Here is a 17,214-nt window from a genome sequence, read left to right on the forward strand (position 1 = left end):
GTCTTTCTTGTTTTCTAATACGTATATTTGTAGCTACAAATTTCCTTCCAGATACCATTTTAGCTGAATCTCTATCTCAATTTTTGAACAACTGAGAAGAGTAGGCAATGGAGATAAAAATATCAGCATTATTACTGATAAAACTGGTATTATAGAAATGCATGTGTCTTATAGGCTTGGAATTATCACACCCCAGAATTAAGCAGATATCTAGTTATAAAAAACACCTAGTTCCACATTGAGGCCTGTCCCTGTAAAAATCCAAGAAAGAATGGACCAGAATGTGTGTAGCCTCCCAAGATAAGTGAGACCAAGGCTAAATTATTCCCAAATTCACCAAGTTACGTCACTTTCCCCACCAAAAAGTCTTTTAGCCAGTGCTTATTTAGGTTTACCAATTTGTTTGCTTATTTCATCCCACTCCTTCCTTCTGGGTTCAGTTTTCTTTCAGTAATTTTTTTTTTTTTTTTAAGATTTTACTTATTTGAGAGAGAGAATGAGTGAGAGAGAGCACAGGGAGAGGGAGAAGCAGGATCCCCGCTGAGCAGGGTGCCCCTTGTGGGGCTTGATCCCGGGACTCCGGGATCATGACCCAAGCTGAAGGCAGACCCCCAACTAGTTGAGCCATCCAGGTGCCCCTTAGTAATTCTTTAAATAAAGGTCTCTGAATGGTGAACTGGTTTTTTGTTCTCTGAAAAATTTTTTCTTACCTTAATTTTTGATTAATAATTTAGCTGTGTGTAGAATTCTTGGTAGTTACCTTCCCTTATCTTTGGGCATCCATTACTAAATACTGTTCCTTTAAAAGTCATGAGTTTTTTTTTTTTTTCCTTTGATATTGGTAGCTTAATTATGATGTGTCTAGGTGTGGATTTCTAAAAATGTATTCAGAGACTTTTGTTAACCTGAGGATGAATGGTTTTGGGTTTTTGTGTGTGTGTGTGTTCTTTTGGTTCTGGAGAAGTCTCAGACATTCCCTTGATTATCGCTTCTCACCCCTTCTTTCCAGTTTCTTTTGGATCTCCTATTAGAATGTGTAGATCTCTTTATTCTAACCTCTGTGACTCTTAGCCTCTTTTTGTCATGTTTTTAATCTCAAGCACTCTACCAATTTTGTTTTTTTAAGATTTTATTTATTCATTTGACAGAGAGAGACACAGTGAAAGAGGGAACACAAGTAGGGGGAGTGGGAGAGGGAGAAGCAGGCCTCCAGCAGAGCAGGGAGCCCCATGTAGGGCTCGATCCCAGGACGCTGGGATCATGACCTGAGCCGAAGGCAGATGCTTAATGACTGAGCCACCCAGGTGCCCCAGCACTCTACCAATTTTAGATGTTCATTTTCAAACTTGTCTGTTCTTTCATACTGTTTTCATTATTTCTCCTTTAAAAAATCTATTAATCATTTTAAACGTTCTAATTTTATAGTTATCTTTGAGTATTTTTATCACATTTTTAGTTCTTGAGGGCTAATTCTGATTATCTACCAACTCTGCCACAACATACTTTCTTACTTCCTCATAAAATTTAAATATTTTGACCATAAATTCATCTTCACTAAAGCTACTTTTACTGTGGGATCTTTGTGTACCCTGGGTCATAGAAGTGTCCCAGAGATGTTTCATATTTGTCAGAACCCTGAGGAGTCTCACTGGTCCTAGAACAGTTTTAATTTTTCAGTTTGGAGTTCACATACCATGCATATAGTGTTTATGTATATATACAGTTGACCCTTGAACAACATGGATTTGAACTGCACAGGTCCACTTATATCTGGATTTTTTTTTGGTTAACTACAGTACAGTACTATAAATATACTCTTCCTTATGATTTTCTCAGTAAGATTTTTTTTCTCTAGCTTTATTGTAAGAATACAGCATATAACATGAAAAATACGTGTTGTTTATGTTATCGGTAAGGATTCTAGTCAACAGTAGGCTATTAAGTTTTTGGGAAATCAAAAATTATACATGGATTTTCGACTATGCAGGGGGTTGGCACCACTAGCTCCCATGTTTGTTCAGGGGTCAACTGTACTTTGTTCTGGCACAAGCCTAGGTGTTTTGATTTCTCAGAGATGACTTTTTTCCTACTCACTGCTTTGAGATGGTTGTCAATCCTCTTGTCTACTATGGTTTGGTGCCTTTTTTCCTAGTCTCTCTTCTTAAAAATAGGACTCTCTCACTCATATGTGGAATTTAAGAAACAAAACAGATGAACACAGGGGGGAAAAACAGAGAGGCAAACCATAAAAAAGACTCTTTAAATATAGAGAACAAACAGGATTGCTGGAGGGGAGGTGGGCAGGTGGATGGGTTAAATGGGTGGTGGGTATTAAAGAGGGCACTTGTGATAAGAACTGGGTGTTGTATATAAGTGATGAATCCCTAAATTCTATTCTTGAAACTAATATTACACTATATTTTAACTAGAATTTAAAAATTGAAACAAAAAAGAAAGCATATGGGAATAGCCGTATGCTTAACTCTTCAAAAAAAAAAGAAAAAACACTCCTTCCAAGCTTTCAGTACACATGATGTGTTCAGTTTCAGTCCCCTTACCTTACCAGGGCCCAAGCTCATAATTCCTATCTCCATGTGGGTGTTGAAAGCACCCTTAAGGTCTGTATATGTTTCTGAATCCTCTGAGATGCTATACATTATTAGCTCCCAGCAACGTTCCTAGCCTTGAGAATCTTTGTTGCAGACATCTGGTATTTCCCTTTTTACTAAAAAAAAAAAAACCAAAACCCTTTTGGATATATTTTATCCAATATGTTCATTATGTTTGTGGGGAAGGGTATCTGTGTAAATTCAATCTGCCATATTGCCAGATATTTAGCTTATATACTTGCAGTAAATATTTGATCCAGAATCTCTACTTCCACTGGATTATTGCTGTAATTTGCTTCCTGGTCTCTCTACATTGTCTTTTCCCTATTAACAGTGCCAAGCTGTCTTCTTAAAGCTTTGCTTTGACGACGTTATTCACCTGTTCAACAAATTAGTGATGGTTCTTCACTGTGTGAATTCTTCACTCTGGCATTCAAAGCCTTTCACAGTTTGACCCACAATTTACTTTTCCAACTCTATTTCCTACCACTTTTCTACATCAACTGTTTTATCCTAGCCAGCTTGACCACTTACTGTTGTTCAAATATGACAAGTTTCTCCACCAAGTTCTTGTGCCACTGTCTTTCTCTGGGATATAGCTCAAATTTTACATGCTTATTAAAATCTTCAATATTGTTTGAAGGTATTATGAGGCCTCCCAAGACTGCCTCAAGTTGACTTTGTTTCTTGCCTTTGCTACCACTTTGTACCTTTCTTTCTTATGATATTTTTCACATTCTGTTCTCCACCAGTTATTTGTTTTGTCCGTTTTACTAGATTATAACCTTTGCAAGATTATGAGGGCATGGAATGTACGTTTTTGTATACTTCAAAATTAGTCAAGGTGTTGAACTAAAGAGTATACAATAGTTGTGAAATAACTAGAAAATTCACCCTAATAATAAATGGTATGGTAGAGATTTGCATTGAAGTCTAGAAGCTTCTGTGTTTGAAGGGCTAGAAATGGGACACCTGTCTGAAGGGAGGGATCCTATGAGGCAGGAAGAGCTCAGAGGAGGCAACTTGAGAATTATGCTTTAAAAAATGAATAACTTTCAAGGTAGATAATGAAAAGGAAGGAGCTAATGGGTAGAAAGAAAAAAAGTACAGAAAAGATAAATGACATTGAAAAAGAAGGTCCAATGGCATAAAAAAGCATATTGTATTTGGGGGATCAGAAGTTACTGGTAAGCCTAAAATGCCTAGAAGGACAGATATGATGTACAGCTGAAGTCTAGAGCTAGAACACAAAGGATATTGTATGCCACAGTAAGAATAAGAAGTCTTTCATTTATCCTGCAGGCTAGCCATTTACCTTTTCAAGAAGACATATTTTTAATGTACAAAAAACTATGCCTCCCAAAGTAACTTTTTTTTTTTTTAAAGATTTTATTTGACAGAGAGAGACACAGTGAGAGAGGGAACACAAGGAGGGGGAGTGGGAGAGGGAGAAGCAGGCTTCCCGCCGAGCAGGGAGCCCGGTGTGGGGCTCAATCCCAGGACCCTGGGACCATGACCTGAGCCAAAGGCAGACGCTTAACAACTGAACCACCCAGGCGCCCCCAAGTAACTTCTTTTAAGCTTTTATTGAAATAGGATGTCCATGTACTACCATGAGTTCAAGAACATTTCAATACAATCCTGTATTTTGCTAATCCCCTAAGCTTGTACATATATGAACAAAATTGCTACATATACATAAAATCCTACTTTAAAATTCAATTTTCATTTTTAATTGGCATATGGACTCCTAAATTACTTGCAAAAACTGCCCCTCAAACTCGCCCAATCCTGATGATCTACAAGTCAGGAAGTACTACTATATTTAGAACACTGAAATAGATGGAGACTGACATGATTAGATTGAGAGTTTAAAAAATACTTTGGTGGCAGTGTTAAGAATTGATTAGAGCAAGGTGAGAATGGATACAAAAGTGTCACTTAGGAGACTGTGGCAGACTACTAGCTGTCTTTCAAAATCTATTATTTTGTCTTGTACACATGGCTGCTCAAAGGCAGACTATATTTCCCATCCTCTTTATAACTAAGTATGGCCACGTGACTAAAGTCTCACCAATGTGTATATTCAACATGTGCAACTTCCACCTTGCCTGGTTAAAATCCCTTCCACCTGCTGTGATTTATTTTTCCCTTTTCCTGTCAGTGGGAACACAGATTAGCCAGAGACCCAACTTTGACTATGCAAATGAGTACAATGTTCTAGGACAAGGGTTCTTTACCCAGGGGATCCCCATGTCCCTAAGGGATCCATAGACACAATTAAGGGGCGTTGTCTTGAACTAACCTTTAACTAAAATTTAACATTTCTTTCAATTATGAATATAGACACAAATCACAGTAGTATTTTTTAAATGATTTTATTTATTTATTTTGAGAGAGAGAGACACACACAAACACACACACAGTGTGAGTGGAGGGAGGGGCATAGAGAGAGAGAAGCTCAAGCAAACTCTGAGTGTGAAGCCTGACGCTGGGCTCCATCCCACAACCATGAGATCATGACCTGAGCCAAAATCAAGAGTTGGACACTTAACCTACTGAGCCACCCAGGCACCCCACAAATCACAGTAGTATTAATAGTATGTGATTTTTTCCCACCAATAGAAATCAGATATTTTCATACCACATTATAATTATTGGATATATATTATTATTTTGTTGTTGCTTTTTTGTCTTTGTTTTTTTTTTCCCTAGCAAACCTTGCCGTGAGAAAATAATGTAAAATTCACCAAAACAGATGTATACTTATACTTTTGCTGCTGTGCACCAGGAAGTTCACCTACTCTGTTTCTGCACATTCACAGCCTCCACAATCTCTCTATAGTTTATCCCCTCTAGCTTAACATTCCTTTACTTGCTAAAATGTTAAAATCTTGGGGATTTCAAATGTACTATCTTCTACAACATTTCTGAAAAACAAGACAGACTCTTGTATAAAACCTTGGAAACCCTGTTTTCTGTCTTTAAGTCAGTTCCAAATTCTGACAAAAAATTTGTTACTCTCTGCTTATTAATGAAGTTAGAATCAAGGAAAAAAGCTCATATATAACAGTTTTAAGCTTTATTATCAATACAGAGACACAAACTAATTCTCAAAGGTGTATTTTTTGTTCCAAGATATATTCACATTAGCCAAATTTTATTTTAAAGATAAAAGCAGACACACCATTTTATATCTTTTCTTTTCCATCTACATGTTTATAGTGTCATAAAGTCATCAATTTTTTATGAACAGATCTAGAATCTGTGCTTATAACAGGTATATGATAAAATAAACTATACATAGTAATACCTGAGCTGTCTTAATAGAGATGTTGTAGAAGAACGTTTACTTCTGCCCATAAATATGATGCCATCTCCTGATAAGCTTTTAAGAAATATTTGTCATATCATATGATTTTAAAAGATGAGAAGACAGTTATATTAAGAGAAGAGCATTTAAAAAGAATATGCTTTCATTTCTTAGATTTTAGTATTATACATTTTAATTTTTCATCACAAAAGAAAAAGATTTTAAACTAATAGAAATAACACATACTACTTATAAGTCAAATGTCTCATTAAAGTTTGAGTCTAAGTAGGAAGGAAACCCACATTTATCTGATTTTTAGTATTTAAAATCCTTGAAAAAGCATATGCTTTATTGCAAAATTAGGATTCTAAAAAATATTGACAGTAATAACACTCTATCAACTTGTATATAAATGGCAGCTATATAATTTGTATGTTTAACAAGTTAAATACATATATTTCTTAATCTCTTGATGAACTACCTCCAATATCAATATTAAGGAATTCTTTAATTTTATCATATAGTACCAACACCAAAGCACCCCCTGTACCACGAAGGATATTGGAGAAGGCACCACGAAAAAATGCATTGATTCCCTCATTTTGGTATATCTTCACAAAGCAGTGTAAAGTTCCTTTATATTGCCGTTCAGCCTCACCACTCTATACAAGGGAAGACAAATAGTTTGCCATTATTTTAATATCTTTCATCTTAAGATAGATTTTTTTCAGCACTAAGGACAGATAAAATTAATACTCTGTTGAATAAGTATGTTGCATTAATAGGCATATATTGAATATTGCACCCAGTGGTTGGAGAATACTCATACTTCTCTGGCCCACTTGAAAACTGATTATATATTAGGCTTAACAAATTTCAAAAGATGGTCATCACATACTATGATTTACCCTCTCACTACATTGCAATTAAGTGAGAAACTGACAACAAAAAAGACAACTAGAAAACTATCAACTGTTTGGATACTAAGAAAAACACATCTTAGAAGATATTTAAAACCTAATAATAACCATGAAACTCCTTAACTAAATTTGTAAGATGCAGCGTGAGTGGTAACTTATAAGGAAATTAATGACTTTGAAATATTAGAAAGGGGGGCGCCTGAGTGGCTCAGTTGGTTGAGCGACTGCCTTCGGCTCAGGTCATGATCCTGGAGTCCCTGGATCGAGTCCCGCATCGGGCTCCCTGCTTGGCAGGGAGTCTGCTTCTCCCTCTAACCCTCCCGACCCTCCCCCCTCTCTCATGCTCTCTCTCTGTCTCTCTCTCTCAAAAAAAAAAAAAATATTAGAAAGGAAAAGCTGAAAATTAATAAGCAACCTAAACATTTTTAAACCTAAAGAAAGTTGAAATAAGAAAGTAGCCAGCAGAAATTATGGAATTAAGGAAATAGGAAATAAATACAACAGAAAGCATACAAAGTCAAAATTAGTTATTTGAAATACAGTTTACTGACAAATTTCTAGAAACACTGTTTGAGGAAAAACGAGAAAAGTCTCCAAAACTATTAGAAACATCAAAGGTATCATCACTGCTGATGATCCAGAGATTAAGAAAAAGCAAGATAATATTACAAGCAACTTCATGAAACCTATTTTGAAAACTCAGAAGAAATGGACAAATTCCTAAAAAAGTATAATTTACCAACAGAATAAAAAATAAAACATTAGAGTAATATATGAAATTCACTAAAGTAATCTAATCAGTTGTTGAAAATCCTCTTAAACTATGGGTCCAGATGGCTTTATATGTGATCCCTACTAAATATTCAATGAACATTTAATTCCAATCTTACAGAAGTTATTCTAGAGAAGAGAAAAAGTGGAAGACTCCCCCATATATTTTATAAGGTTGGCATAACCTTGATACCAAAATTAGACTAGGACAATACAGGAAAGAAAAATTACAAACCAAAGTCAATGAAACAATGCAAAACTTCTGAACAAAAACTAGCAAATCAAACCCAGCTAAAAATATAAAATACAATATATAATGACCAAGCTGGGTTTATACTAGACATATACGGTTGGTTTAGCTCTGTAAAACAGATTAATGTAATATATTAACATATGAAAAAAGAAAAATGAAATCATCTCAACAGATATAGAAAAATGAAATTATCTCAACAGATATAGAATTACCAATCATGATTAAAAACTGTTGTAACCCGGGAGGGGGGAAAGATGGCAGAGGAGTAGGGGACCTTATCTCAACTGGTCCCTGGAATTGAGCTGGATATCCACCAGACCACTCTGAGCACCCACGAAACCAGCCTGAGATGTAAGAAGATCTGGATCTCTACAAAAAATATCACAGACGGTTGGTTTTGAGGTAATAAGCGGGGAGCGATGATTCCGCGGGCAGATTATTGGAGGATAAACGGCAGCGGGAGGGTGCCTGGCCGTGGGGATCCTACACCGCCGGTGAGCGACAGCGTCGCGTGATGTGGACGGGGCACAGACTCGCAGGCCGGTAGCGGAGGGGAAAGGACTCTAGGGCAGCCCCCGGGGCAGAAACCCGGAGCAGCGGGGTCACGCGGGCACAAACTGGGAGCGGCTGGCGGTTTTAGAAGCACAAAGGGCAGAGACGCGCCCCGACCTGGAGGCAGGACTGGGAGCGCTGCGGAGGGGCGCACAACCCAGGACGCTGCAGTTTATAGCAGCACGGACAGAAACGGACACGGTGTGGCCTGGAGAGCTCACTGAAGAACAGACTGCAGTCTCTCTGCTCTGAGGCAGAGGGTTGGAAATGGTCTCTTCTGCTCTGACTCGCAGGAGAGACGCAGAAAGCCGCCAGGGAAAGCCGCCAGAGAACAAAAGCCCCCAAAACTGATTCCCGCTGAGCCCATCCCCCGCCACAGCGGGGCAGGGCAACTCCGCCCAAACAGGGTTGCCTGAGTAACAGCATGGCAGGCCCCTCCCGCAGAAGACAGGCTGAGAAAACAAGAGGCCAGCAACCCTAAGGTCCCAAGAAAACAGGTGCATCTTGCTTGGGTTCTGGTCAATAATTTGGACTCTACACATTCCCTCAAACACCCATCAACAGAATGACTAGGAGGAGGAGCCCCCAAAATAGAAAAGACTCAGAGATTATGACTTGTGCTGCAGATTTACAAATGGATGCAGATATAACCAAGATGTCGGAGATGGAATTCAGGCTAGCAATTGTGAAGACAATGGCTAGAATGGAGAAATCAATTAATGGCAACATAGAGTCTCTAAGGGCAGAAATGAAAGCTGAATTGGCAGACCTTAAAAATGCTATCAATGAGATCCAATCCAATCTAGATAATCTAACAGCTAGGGTAACTGAGGCAGAAGAACGAATAAGCAACCTGGAGGACAATATAATAGATAAAAAGGGAAAAGAGGAGGCCAGGGAAAAACAACTCAGAATCCATGAAAATAGAATCAGAGAAATAAGTGACACCATGAAGCATTCCAATGTCAAAATAATTAGAATCCCGGAGGGAGTGGAGAGAGAGAGAGGACTAGAAGATGTATTTGAGCAAATTGTAGCTGAGAACTTCCCTAATCTGGGGAATGAAACAAACATTCGCGTCCTAGAGGCAGAGAGGACCCCTCCCAAGATCAAGGAAAACAGGCCAACACCCCAGCATGTAATAGTAAAACTCGCAAATCTTAGAACCAAGGAAACCATCTTAAGGGCAGTTAGGGGGAAGAGATTCCTTATGTACAGAGAGAGGAACATCAGAATAACGTCAGACCTATCCACAGAGACCTGGCATGCCAGAAAGGGCTGGCAAGACATATTCAGGGCACTAAATGAGAAGAACATGCAGCCAAGAATACTTTATCCAGCAAGGCTTTCATTTAGAATGGATGGAGAGATGCAGAGCTTCCACGACCGGCAGAAGCTGAAAGAATATGTGACCACTAAGCCGGCCCTGCAAGAAATATTAAGGGGGGGATTCTATAAAAGTAGAAAGACCCCAAGAGTGATATACAACAGAAATTTACAGGGACAATCTATAAAAACAACATCTTCACAGGCAACATGATGACAATTAATTCCTATCTTTCAATGATCACTCTCAATGTGAATGGCCTAAACGCTCCCATAAAACGGCACAGGGTTGCAGATTGGATAAAAAGACAGGACTCATCCATATGCTGTCTACAAGAGACTCATTTTGAACCTAAAGATACATCCAGACTAAAAGTGAAGGGATGGAGATCCATCTTCCATGCCACCGGACCTCAAAAGAAAGCTGGGGTAGCAATTCTTATATCAGACAAATTAGATTTTAAACTAAAGTCTGTAATAAGAGACACAGAAGGACACTATATCATTCTTAAAGGGTCTATCCAACAAGAAGATCTAACAATTGTAAATATCTATGCTCCCAACATGGGAGCAGCCATCTACATAAGCCAACTGTTAACCAAAATAAAGAGTCATATTGATAACAATACGTTAATTGTAGGAGACCTTAATACTCCACTCTCAGCAATGGACAGATCATCTAAGCAGAAAATCAACAAGGAAACAAGAGCTTTGACTGATACATTGGACCAGATGGACCTCATAGATATTTACAGAACATTCCACCCTAAAACAACAGAATACTCATTCTTCTCGAGCGCGCATGGAATTTTCTCCAGAATAGACCATATACTGGGTCACAAATCAGGTCTCAACTGATACCAAAAGACTGAGATTATTCCCTGCATATTCTCAGACCACAATGCTCTAAAACTGGAACTCAATCACAAGAAAAAATATGGCAGAAATTCAGACACTTGGAAGCTAAAGACCACTCTGCTCAAGAATGTTTGGGTCAACCAGGAAATCAAAGAAGAACTTAAACAATTCATGGAAATCAATGAGAATGAAAACAAATCGGTCCAAAACCTATGGGATACTGCAAAAGCATTCCTAAGGGGGAAATACATAGCCATCCAAGCCTGACTCAAAAAAACAGAAAAATCCCGAATTCACCAACTAACTCTACACCTTAAAGAACTAGAGAAAAAGCAACAAACGATGGCTAAGCCACGCACTAGAAGAGAAATAATTAAAATTAGAGCAGAAATCAATGAATTAGAAACCAGAAACAATGAATTAGAAACCAGAAACAATTAGATCAGATCAATGAAACTAGAAGTTGGTTCTTTGAAAGAATTAATAAGATTGATAAACCACTGGCCAGACTTATCCAAAAGAAGAGAGAAAGGACCCAAATTAATAAAATTATGAATGAAAGGGAAGAGATCACAACTAACACCAAGGAAATATAAACAATTATTAGAAATTATTAGCAACAACTCTATGCCAATAAATTGAGCAATCTGGATGAAATGGAGGCCTTCCTGGAAACCTATAAGCTGCCAAGACTGAAGCAGGAAGAAATTGACAACCTGAATAGGCCAATAACCAGTAACGAGATTGAAGCAGTGATCAAAAACCTCCCAAAAAACAAGAGTCCAGGGCCTGATGGATTCCCTGGGGAATTCTACCATTCAAAGAAGAAATAATACCTATTCTACTGAAGCTGTTTCAAAAAACAGAAACAGAAGGAAAACTTCCAAACTCATTCTATGAGGCCAGCATTACCTTAATCCCCAAACCAGGCAAAGACCCTATCAAAAAGGAGAATTTCAGACCGATAACCCTGATGAATATGGATTCCAAAATCATCAACAAAATCCTAGCTAATAGGATCCAACAATACATTAAAAGGATTATCCACCATGACCAAGTGGGATTTATCCCCAGGATGCAAGGGTGTTCAACATTCCCAAATCAATCAATGTGATAGAACATATTAATAAGAGGAGGGAGAAGAACCATATGGTCAAATAATCTTTGACAAAGCAGGAAAAAACATGCAATGGAAAAAAGACAGTCTCTTCAATAAATGGTGCTGGGAAAATTGGACAGCCACATGCAGAAGAATGAAACTCGACCATTCTCTAACACCATTCACAAAGATAAACTCAAAGTGGATGAAAGACCTCAATGTGCGACAGGAATCCATCAAAATGCTAGAGGAGAACATAAGCAGTAACCTCTTTGACATCGGCCACAGCGACTTCTTTCAAGATACACTTCTAAAAGCTAGTGAAACAAAAGCAAAAATGAACTTTGGGACTTCATCAAGATAAAAAGCTTCTGCACAGCAAAGGAAACAGTCAACAAAACAAAGAGGCAACCCACAGAATGGGAGAAGATATTTGCAAATGACACTACAGATAAAGGGCTGGTATCCAAGATCTATAAAGAACTTCTCAAACTCAACACCCAAAAAACAAATAATCAAGTCAAAAAGTGGGCAGAAGATATGAACACACTTCTCTGAAGAAGATATACAAATGGCTAACAGACACATGAAAAAATGTTCATCATCATTGGCCATCATGGAAATCCAAATGAAAACCACACTGAGATACCACCTTACACCAGTCAGAATGGCAAAAATGGACAGGGAAAGAAACAACAAATGTTGGAGAGGCTGTGGAGAAAGGGGAACCCTCTTACACTGTTGGTGGGAATGCAAGTTGGTACAGCCACTTTGGAAAACAGTGTGGAGGTTCCTCAAAAATTTAAAAATAGAGCTACCCTATGACCCAGCAATTGCACTCCTGGGTATTTACCCCAAAGACACAGATGTAGTGAAAAGAAGGGCCATATGCACCCCAATGTTCATAGCAGCAATGTCTGCAATAGCCAAACTGTGGAAAGAGCCGAGATGCCCTTCAACAGATGAATGGATAAAGAAGATGTGGTCCATATATACAATGGAATATTGCTCAGCCATCAGAAAGGATGAATACCCAACTTTTACATCAACATGGGTGGGACTGGAGGAGATTATGCTAAGTGAAATAAGTCAAGCAGAGAAAGTCAATTATCATATGGTTTCATTTATTTGTGGAACATAAGGAATAACATAGAGGACATTAGGAGAAGGAAGGGAAAAATGGGGAGGGGGAATTGGAGGGAGAGATGAACCATGAGAGACTATGGACTCTGAGAAACAAACAGGGTTTTAGAGGGGAGGGGGCAGGGGTGATTGGTTAGCCCGGTGATGGGTATTAAGGAGGGCACGTACTGCATGGAGCAGTGGGTGTTATATGAAAACAATGGATCATGGATCACCACATCAAAAACCAATAATGTATTGTATGGTGATTAACATAACATAATAAAAAAAAATAATAATAAAAACTGTTGTAACCCAAAACAGAAAGGAACAGCCATAATATGATGAAGGATAATTACAACAACCCCACAGCTAACATTAATTTATGTAACTTTGAAGGTATTCCTATAAGATTAGCAAAAAAGACATGTTGTTAATTATTACTTCTTTTTTTAAATTTATTTATTTATTTAATTATTTTTAAATTTTTGTTCTTTTTTTTCTTATGTTAATCCCCATACATTACATCATTAGTTTTAGATGTAGTGTTCCATGATTCATTGTTTGTGCATAACACCCAGTGCTGCATACACAATGTGCCCTCAATACCCATCACCAGGCTAACCCATCCTCCCACCCCCCTCCTCTCTAGAACCCTGTTTGTTTTTCAGAGTCCATCGTCTCTCATGGTTCGTCTACCCCTCCGATTTCCGCCCCCTTCATTCTTCCCCTCCTGCTACCTTCTTCTTCTTTTTTTTTTCTTAACATATATTGCATTATTTGTTTCAGAGGTACAGATCTGAGATTCAACAGTCTTGCACAATTCACAGCGCTCACCAGAGCACATACCCTCCCCAGTGTCTATCACCCAGTCACCCCATCCCTCCCACCCCACCCCCCACTCCAGCAACCCTCAGTTTGTTTCCTGAGATGAAGAATTCCTCATATCAGTGAGGTCATATGATACATGTCTTTCTCTGTTTGACTTATTTCCTCAACATAATACCCTCCAGTTCCATTCACGTCGTTGCAAATGGCAAGATCTCATTCCTTTTGATGGCTGCATAATATTCCATTGTATATATATACCACTGCTTCTTTATCCATTCATCTGTCATGGACATCTTGGCTCTTTCCACAGTTTGGCTATTGTGGACATTGCTGCTATAAACATCGGGGTGCACATACCCCTTCAAATCCCTACTTTTGTATCTTTGGGATAAATACCCAGTAGTGCAATTGCTGGATCATATGGTAGCTCTATTTTCAACTTTTTGAGGAACCTCCATACTGTTTTCCAGAGTGGCTGCACCAGCTTGCATTCCCACCAACAATGTAGAAGGGTTCCCCTTTCTCCGCATCCCCGCCAACATCTGTTGTTTCCTGACTTGGTAATTTTAGCCATTCTGATTGGTGTGAGGTGGTATCTCATTGAGGTTTTGATTTGTATTTCCCTGATGCCGAGCGATATTGAGCACTTTTTCATGTGTCTGTTGGCCATTTGGATGTCTTCTTTGGAAAAATGTCTGTTCATGTCTTCTGCCCATTTCTTGATTGGATTCTTTGTTCTTTGGGTGTTGAGTTTGATGAGTTCTTTATAGATTTTGGATACTAGCCCTTTATCTGATATGTCATTTGCAAAGAGCTTCTCCCATTCTGTCGGTTGTCTTTTGGTTTTGTTGACTGTTTGCTTTGCTTTGCAAAAGCTTTTTATCTTGATGAAGTCCCGATAGTTCATTTTTGCCCTTGCTTCCCTTGCCTTTGGCGATGTTTCTAGGAAGAAGTTGCTTCGCCTGAGGTCAAAGAGGTTGCTGCCTGTGTTCTCCTTTAGGATTTTGATGTACTCCTGTCTCACATTGAGGTCTTTCAACCATTTGGAGTCTATTTTTGTGTGTGGTGTAAGGAATGGTCCAGTTTCATTCTTCTGCATGTGGCTATCCAATTTTCCCAACACCATTTGTTGAAGAGACTATCTTTTTTCCATTGGACATTCTTTCCTGCTTTGTCAAAGATGAGTTGACCATAGAGTTGAGGGTCCATTTCTGGACTCTCTATTCTGTTCCATTGATCTATGTGTCTGTTTTTGTGCCAGTACCATACTGTCTTGATGATGACAGCTTTGTAATAGAGCTGGAAGTCCGGAATTGTGATGCCACCAGCTTTGCTTTTTTTTTTTTTCAACATTCCTCTGGCTATGCGGGGTCTTTTCTGGTTCCATAAAAATTTTAGGATTATTTGTTCCATTTCTTTGAAAAAAGTGGATGGTATTTTGATGGGGATTGCACTGAATGTGTAGATTGCTCCAGGTAGCATTGACATCTTCACAATATTTGTTCTTGCAATCCATGAGCATGGAACGTTTTTCCATTTCTTTGTGTCTTCCTCAATTTCTTTCATGAGTATTTTATAGTTTTCTGAGTACAGATCCTTTGCCCCTTGGGTTAGATTTATTCCTAAGTATCTCATGGTTTGGGGTGCAATTGTAAATGGGATCGACTCCTTAATTTCTCTTTCTTCTGTCTTGTTGTTGGTGTATAGGAATGCCACTGACTTCTGTGCATTGATTTTATATCCTTCCACTTTACTGAATTCCTGTATGAGTTCTAGCAGTTTTGGGGTGGACTCTTTGGGGTTTTCCACATAATGTATCATATCATCTGCAAAGAGTGAGAGTTTGACTTCTTCTTTGCCAATTTGGATGCCTTTGATTTCTTTTTGTTGTCTGATTGCTGTGGCTAGGACTTCCAATTCTATGTTGAATAGCAGTGGTGATAGTGGACATCCCTGCCGCGTTCCTGACCTTAGGGGGAAAGCTCTCAGCTTTTCCCCATTGAGAATGATATTCGCTGTAGGTTTTTCATAGATGGCTTTTATGATATTGAGGTATGTACCCTCTATGCCTATACTCTGAAGAGTTTTGATCAAGAGAGGATGCTGTACTTTGTCAAATGCTTTTTCTGCATCTATTGAGAGGATCATAGGATTCTTGTTCTTTCTTCTGTTAATGTATTGTATCACATTGATAGATTTGCGAATGTTGAACCAACCTTGCATCCCACGGATAAATCCCACTTGGTCGTGGTGAATAATCCTTTTAATGTACTGTTGGATCCTATTGGCTAGTATTTTGGTGAGAATTTTTGCATCCATGTTCATCAGGGATATTGGTGTGTAATTCTCCTTTTTGATGGGGTCTTTGTCTGGTTTTGGGATCAAGGAAATGCTGGCCTCATAAAATGAGTTTGGAAGTTTTCCTTCCATTTCTATTTTTTGGAACAGTTTCAGAAGAATAGGTATTAATTCTTCTTGAAATGTTTGGTAGAATTCCCCTGGGAAGCCATCTGGCCCTGGGCTTTTGTTTTTTTGGGAGATTTTTGATGACTGCTTCAATTTCCTTAGTGGTTATAGGTCTGTTCAGGTTTTCTATTTCTTCCTGGTTCAGTTTTGGTAGTTGATACATCTCTAGGAATGCATCCATTTCTTCCAGGTTATCTAATTTGCTGGCATAGAGTTGCTCATAATATGTTCTTATAATTGTTTGTATTTCTTTGGTGTTGGTTGTGATCTCTCCTCTTTCATTCATGATTTTGTTGATTTGGGTCATTTCTCTTTTCTTTTTGATAAGTCTGGCTAGGGGATTATCAATCTTGTTAATTCTTTCAAAGAACCAGCTCCTAGTTTTGTTGATCTGTTCTACTGTTCTTTTACTTTCTATTTCATTGATTTCTGCTCTGATCTTTATTATTTCTCTTCTCCTGCTGGGTTTAGGCTTTATTTGCTGTTCTTTCTCCAGCTCCTTTAGGTGTAGGGTTAGGTTGTGTACTTGAGACCTTTCGTGTTTCTTGAGAAAGGCTTGTATTGGTATATACTTTCCTCTTAGGACTGCCTTTGCTGCATCCCAAAGATTTTGAATAGTTGTGTTTTCATTTTCATTGGTTTCCATGTATTTTTTTTAATTCTTCTTTAATTTCCTGGTTGACCCATTCATTCTTCAGTAGGATGCTCTTTAGCCTCCATGTATTTGAGTTTTTTCCGACTTTCCCCTTGTGATTGAGTTCTAGTTTCAAAGCATTGTGGTCTGAAAATAGTCAGGGAATGATCCCAATCTTTTGGTACCGGTTGAGACCTGATTTATGACCTAGGATGCGATCTATTCTGGAGAATGTTCCATGGGCACTAGAGAAGAATGTGTATTCCGTTGCTTTGGGATGGAATGTTCTGAATATGTCTGTGAAGTCCATTTGGTCCAGTGTGTCATTTAAAGTCTTTATTTCCTTGTTGATCTTTTGCTTAGACGATCTGTCCATTTCAGTGAGGGGGGTGTTAAAGTCCCCTACTATTATTGTATTGTTGTCGATGTGTTTCTTTGCTTTTGTTATTAATTGCCTTAT

At 38.4% G+C, this 17,214-nt stretch overlaps 1 protein-coding gene across 1 annotated transcript in view; it reads right to left on the reverse strand.

Annotated features, from left to right (window-relative positions):
• Positions 1–6,383: 6,383 nt before the first annotated feature.
• The window catches only part of SLC25A31 (solute carrier family 25 member 31), a 37,692-nt gene continuing 26,861 nt past the window's right edge, over positions 6,384–17,214 (reverse strand). Inside the window, exon 6 of the mRNA XM_021681468.1 lies at positions 6,384–6,584. Within this exon, the coding sequence (XP_021537143.1) occupies positions 6,384–6,584 (201 nt within the window). The remainder of the gene's footprint in view (positions 6,585–17,214) is intronic.

The sequence above is a fragment of the Neomonachus schauinslandi genome, chromosome 2, assembly GCF_002201575.2.
Source record: "Neomonachus schauinslandi chromosome 2, ASM220157v2, whole genome shotgun sequence".
Taxonomy (NCBI): domain Eukaryota; kingdom Metazoa; phylum Chordata; class Mammalia; order Carnivora; family Phocidae; genus Neomonachus; species Neomonachus schauinslandi.